Raw genomic sequence first — 6673 nt, forward strand, 5'->3', positions numbered from 1 at the left:
ACCTGTCCTTGTCACATGGGTCACTAACGCATCCTAAACCTTTATTTTTTAAAACTCATCCTGTTCTTCCCCAGGATCACAGCTCTAATTTAGATCTTCATGGTTTCCTGAAACAATTATCAAAATCACGGCCTGACCCCTCTTATCTGTTTTCACTTCCCTAACCCTAACCCTAAGCCTTCACACTTACTACAGATGAAAATCTGGTTATTTTCCTCCATGAGTCTCTCAGAAGTTTCCCAGAAATAAAAGGCTAAATTTTTCACAACTTGAATGCCTTTGGTCATCTGGCACTTGCCTATAACTATGTGTCAACATAATCCAGCCATCCACATGAGTGGTTGTGTGCCGAGGTCCATAGGCAGCATGTAGGCTGCCTCCACAAATTTCTATCTAGAAAACCCTCAACCCTCCAATATTAGTTCAGTATCTCTTTCTCTATAAGCCATTTCTGACCCTCCCAGATTGATAGTGCCATTTCCTGAGTATGCTTTCTGTATTTCATCCTTTCTTTCATGATAAAACAGCCATGCCTTTACTCCACAACCATGCCTAGCCAAGTGTTGGTTGAGCAGATCCCCCCAGCCATCCAGCCCTAAGGAGGCTTTCTGTGGTTTCTCTGCAAGCATTCCTTGCTCATTAGAATGGCAGAGCAAAGCCTGAGATCTCTCTTTGGCCACCAGTACATGATGAATGCTTAATTATCACGACTCTGAGTTATCCCTGCAACCCTATAAATTGGGGTCTGAAGAGGTCCTGTAATTTCCCCAACATCAGAAAAAACAACTTGAATCAGGACTTAACCATTGATCATCAATGTTCTAAATATATGTGAGAATGTAGCTAAACCTTGAAGGCACTGTTCTAAGCAAAACAAGCCTATAAGTAAAAAGGGAAATGTGACATGATTTCACTTACACAAGATACTAGTCAGAAAGTAGATGGCGGCTACCCAGGTTTCAAAAGAAGAAGAGTAAAGATTTATCATGTAATAGGCACAGAATTCCATTTGGGGAAAATGAGAACTTCTAATATAGATTCATTGATACTGGCATAGCAACCGGCAGAGCCTAACTCCACAAAACTGTGCCGTTAAAATGGATAAAGGGCAAATTTTATTATGCAGATTTTAAAAGAGAGATAGCATAGGAAGCTAGTATGGCAATGTTTCTTATGAAAAATCAAATAAAATAGATGGAGTGCCAGAGTCCTGGCAAATACTCTATGGGAAGAAAACAAGTGCAAAAGAAAAAGTGCAAAAGGCAACCATCAATGCCTGCTCTTATCCCATTGCACCCAACCCCATGTGTTGAAAGCTGGGCACTAGAAACAGCTGTATCTTCTTTCCTAAAGTGTTTTATTTGTTTGTTGCTTCGTTTTGCTATGCCTTGGTGAAGACAAGTGACTGACTCTGAGTGAGAGAAAACCCTCCAGTATCTTGGTCCTCTATAATGACGAACCTGAGGAATGTTCTACAGTAAAATAGGGGATGGCCTCCAGTTGGCCGACTGAAGTAACTGCCTGATGACATCGGCTGGCTTCCCCCTCCTTCATCGTCTTATTTTCTCCAAACCACCTCCCAGTTTGAAACTGGTTATATTCAACCGTGGTCTTAATCTCTCCAAAATAAAGCATAGCAAAAGTTCCAAACTGGTGAAATGTCCCTACAGACATCACAGAGTGGGCAAATACCAGGAGAGATGGGTGAAAGGGTGTTCACTTTAACACACACAGGATCCACGCTTGAAGAAAAACTTAACTACACTAGGTCATTCGTGAAGATAGACATAAGCTGACCATTCCTCGTCTGCTGGGATATTTACATTAATAGCACGTGCAGTCCTGATGCTTAGAAGACAGCACTTGGGCAAATAACAGCCAGCTTGTCCTAGTGCTTAATTTACAATTCTATCAGTGGAGCTTCTGTCTTTATCTGAGTCCTTTTTAAATGGTTACACAACAGCATGACACTACTGCAGCTTGCTTTAGACAGCCTCTTATTTGTAGGCTAAAGTCTACAGCCTGAACTGAAAACTTACTGAGTACCATAAAGTACTAACATTATGTCTGTTGTCTTGGCCCATGTGCGCCTTCTGTCAGGGAGTGAAACCATACTGGAAAAATCTTGCCTTCAATGCTGTTCTAGAGAGAAACAGCAGAATAATAAGAGGTCTCCCAGGCCTCCTGTCTCCTAATTATCAATCAATCCCCATTTCGTTTGCAGTCGCTTGTGAGTATCTATTGGAAAGGAGCCATACAGGTAATTATCTCCCTGGCCTGCAATTGGAGTCCCAATAGCAAACCATTTAAGATTCACCACCCAGTCCCTGAAGTCAATAGTGGTCTAAAGGGAGGGAGAATGCCAACACACTGCTCCAAATGGAGACCTCACTCTTCCTGTTTCCCATCAACACATTCCCTACTCTTCCTAGGACGTTTCATCATTTCTAACCGTTCCCCTGTGCCATGCACGCAGGGAGGCACCATCTCCATTGGACAAGGGATTTAGCCACTATCTAAGAGCCAAAACAGGGAACAGAGCCAGAGCAACTGACTCACACGACACAGCTTGAACCATTAGACCGAGCTTCCGCCCTGAGAAGGAGATGAATCAGTCAACAGTGATTCATCTCACCAAGGAAAGTATGTTCTCCCTAGGAAAGAGAAGTTCATTTTAAACATAATAACACAAAGGTGCAAAGGCAGTTCGGAAAACAAGCTGATAAAATTCAACAGCCATGTGAACCCTCCAGTTGCATACCCATGCAATCACATGGCAATAAAGAGTGACCATTGCTCAACTAGATGGCGGGGGAAGAAAACTATTAGGTATGCTAATGTTTTAGTTGACAAATGAAATTCTGTTTATTAGTCCCTGTGATGTTTTTATATTTTGTGTGTATATATACAATGATTTCATCTAGCTGATTAACACATCCATCACTTCACCTGCTTTAATAACAGTTAAAATAGCATCAAAAAGTAATGTGTACTTTAACTTAAACTGAAGAAACCAAGCTTTAGAACATTCTTAAACTTAAAAGTTTAAGTTGGTGATTTAAGCAGTTTTGTAATGTCTCGGGGGGCAGGGGAGGGCAGAGACAGATAGGAAAACATTCTTAAACTTAAAAGTTTAAGTTGGGGATTTAAGCAATTTTGTAATGTCTTGGAGGGCAGGGGAGGGTAAAGACAGGCGAGTGGAAGTCAAAGTACAACTGTGGGTGCTGACCCTCCCCTTATGTCCTTGAGATAGGCTATCTTGCTGTTCACTGCTGTGTGTGCCAGGTTACCAGAGCACAAAATTTCAGTGATTCTCACCCCTCTGCTTAGTTTGCTATTAGGATGCTAGGGTTACAGATGTGTGCCATTTCCAGTTGCACATGTACTCTGAGGATCCGAACTCAGGTCCTCACAGTTGTGTGGCAAGGTCTTTACCTTCTAAACTATTATACCTCAGTATAATCTTAGTAAAAATTAAATTAACCATGGGCAAAAATCACAAGGAGAACTTTTATTATAAACAAGTTTAGCATAAACAACTGGCTAAATTTGTAGGTTACTTCATAAACATAGTATCTGCCGTTTGTTAGGTGTCAGCTCTAATTTCTATAACAACCCTTAAAATAAGAATTTTCTATATTTTTGAAACAGTATCAGATGTTCAAGGAAACTCATGGGCCTGCCTGAGGTAAAATATATTTTTGCTCTGAAATTCATACGTGTGTTATTCTGGGCTTCAAATAGTTCCCCACTCTAGCCTGGAGATACCTGAAGCCCATCAGCTCCTTAAGCAACAGGCTGGATACCGTGCATATCTGAGAGAGCATCAATGTAGCATGTGCTCTGCATTAGCAAGAAACTCCCCCCCCCCTCTCTCTCTCTCTCTCTCTCACACACACACACACACACACACACACACACACACACACACCATAGCTGGCACCAAAGTCACTGACTGTGTAACTAAATATGACCCTGAATTTCTAGTCTTCCTACCTCCACTTTCTAAATGCCAGGGTTAAATGGACTGACTTCTAGCCAAATGACAGTCTCCATTGCTTGTGTGTACATGTAAACATATCTTTATTGTTAAACATGCTGCTATTCTTTCTTTATGAAATTTTGCTTGATGCACCTCTTGTCTAAGCCCTAATTCCTGCCTGTACTGCCACATTCTCACCGTAGCTTTACTTGCTGCGTGGGTTTTTGATAAATCATCCTTCCATGCATGGTCAAAGGTGCTCACTGGGAAAGTGAGCATACAAATAAGATCACGTGACAGAAGAGTATTGGAGTCATTCTCATCACTTATTCTTTCTTACATTGGCTAGGACATGGGCATGGGAGGAGAAGCAGCTTATGTAAGTTACCCTGGTTTTCACAAACCCCGTAGCCAAGAGCTATGTATAAGTTGACTTGGGAGATGGAATCACACAAACCAAGCCGGGGAAGTGACTTAGGGTGAGGGAAACAAGTATTCCTCGGAAGTTTTATGGGTAAGCTAAAGCTAGTGAGGTTATTTGCTTTTTTAATGGGTGTTAAAAAGCTAAGTGCCAAAAACCAACGGAAAAACAAATGGGAAAATAATTAACAAGTGATTCACAAAACAAAAACCTAAATACTTCATCCTAGTTTGACATGTTTGACATATCTGTTTCTATCTATATCTCCTTTGTAAATGTACATTTCAAGCCCTGGTTTATTAATAGACTGTTAAGAACTTACTAATTTAATGTGTCTAATATATAAATAAATTTCACAAACTGAATCAAACTAGCAGTGTGTGACCCTAGTCTCAAATGGTGTGAAATTTTCTTCAAAAATTGCTGTGGTCTGCCTATTAATTCTACACTGTGACATGACAACAGCCTAGCCTCCATCTGGTATTAGAAAACACCAGTTTCAAAGAAACCACACAGGCAAATGCATAAATACATTTAAATGTACATAACTAATTGTACCCTTGATAGCCAGGTGTTTATAGTCTTAAGTTATTTTCTGTTTTTCTTCTTTACAACATCACTGTAGGAGTTATCCCAGGTGACCCACTTCTCACTACCTAACATTTATTCAGGTCACAAAGCTGGGTATTTTGTCACAGATTAGTTCATTTGCCCTAATGGCCACAGCTCCTCCCCCACTAAGTAATTAACATATTAACAAAAGTTGAGTACCAGCAGTGAATAAGTAGTGCACCTCTTATTCTTAGCAAAATTATAAAGATCTAAAATTAGTGTCAGTAGATATATAAATATAGAAAATGCCATAGCATATTTAAAACGAGGAACTCAAGAGATTGACTTTTACTGATATTCTCCAGGTAAGGCTCGCCATTGTTATAAACAATGTGACGGCTTTGCAGACGCCACTTTCCCTTCTCGTCGCTTGCTGCAGCCATGGTCAACCCCGCAGTGTTCTTCTTCGACGTCACGGTCGATGGCGAGCCCTTGAGCCGCGTCTCCTTCGAGGTTTGTGCAGACAGAGTTCTAAAGACAGCAGAAAACTTTCGTGCTCTGAGCACTGGAGAAAAAGGATTTGGATATAAGGGATCCTGCTTTCACAGAATTATTTCAGGATTCATGTGCCAGGGTGATGACTTCACACACCATCATGGCTCTGGCAGCAGGTGCATCTATGGGGAGAAATTTGAGGATGAGAACTTCATCCTGAAGCACACAGGTCCTGGCATCTTGTCTATGGCAAATGCTGGATCAAAAACAAACAGTTCCCAGTTTTTTATCTGCACTGCCAAGACTGAGTGGCTGGATGGCAAGCACGTGGTCTTTGGGAAGGTGACGGAAGGCATGAGCATTGTGGAAGCCATGGAGCGCTTTGGGTCCAGGAATGGCAAGACCAGCAAGAAGATCACCATTTCCAACTGTGGACAAATCTAATTCTTTTGGCTTGCGGGCATCTTACCCAACAGGGCAATCCTTCTGTAGGTCAGGAGAGCACCTCCACCCCATCTGCTCACAGTACCCTGTAATCTGTGCTCTCACTGAAGTTCTTTGGGTTCCATATTGTCCTCATTGCCCTCCAAGTTTAGCTGGATTGCGGAGTTAAGTTTATAAGATTATGAATAGAAAGTAAATAGAAAAAAAATCTGACAACGTCAACAAATTACCTCCTTGATCTAGTTATAGGTGAACCAGTCACTCAAAGTTCAAAATATTAAAAATAAAAACCTAAGTATTTCACCATGTTTTAACATACTTGAATTAAGACACTTGGTGTTCCTTCTCTATTTCTACTGAGAAGAAATTAAAAACAAATTATAATTTTTGATGTTTTTTGTTTGTTTGTAGTATTTGTTAAATCAATCTACTCCTTAACTGTGTTCAGAAAGTGGAATTGGTCAGAAAACTGAAGGATTTTACATTTGTAGGTAAAGAGTAATCTACCATCTTCTGGCATAACCATATATTTTTAATTATTTACTTAATTAGCTTTTATATGTTTGGGTATTTTACTTACATGTATGTCTGTATATCACCTCTGTCCATGGAGGTCAGAAAAGGCAGCTGCACCTTCTGAAACTGGAGTTATAAATGGTTGTAAGCAGCCATATGGGTGCTGAAAATCAAATCAGGTCCTCTTGAGGAGCAGCCAGTGCTCTTAACCACTAAGGTGTCTCTCCAGCCCTTAAACCACATATTTTAAGAAGACATGTATT

General features: G+C 40.6%; 1 protein-coding gene across 1 annotated transcript; it reads left to right on the top strand.

Moving 5' to 3' along the window:
- The first annotated feature begins 5370 nt into the window (after window positions 1–5370).
- Window positions 5371–6053, top strand: LOC311596162 (peptidyl-prolyl cis-trans isomerase A-like). The gene has a single exon (XM_084779360.1). It carries the CDS (start codon window positions 5397–5399, stop codon window positions 5892–5894), a length of 498 nt encoding a protein of 165 aa, XP_084635486.1. The 5' UTR covers window positions 5371–5396; the 3' UTR covers window positions 5895–6053.
- The last annotated feature ends 620 nt before the right edge of the window (window positions 6054–6673 follow it).

The sequence above is a fragment of the Acomys minous genome, assembly GCF_964271855.1.
Source record: "Acomys minous genome assembly, chromosome: 4".
In the NCBI taxonomy this organism is placed as follows: Eukaryota; Metazoa; Chordata; class Mammalia; order Rodentia; family Muridae; genus Acomys; species Acomys minous.

Bases quoted from the DNA above. Each gene is read 5' to 3' on its own strand.
- LOC311596162 (XM_084779360.1), top strand. From the start codon at position 5,397: ATGGTCAACCCCGCAGTGTTCTTCTTCGACGTCACGGTCGATGGCGAG.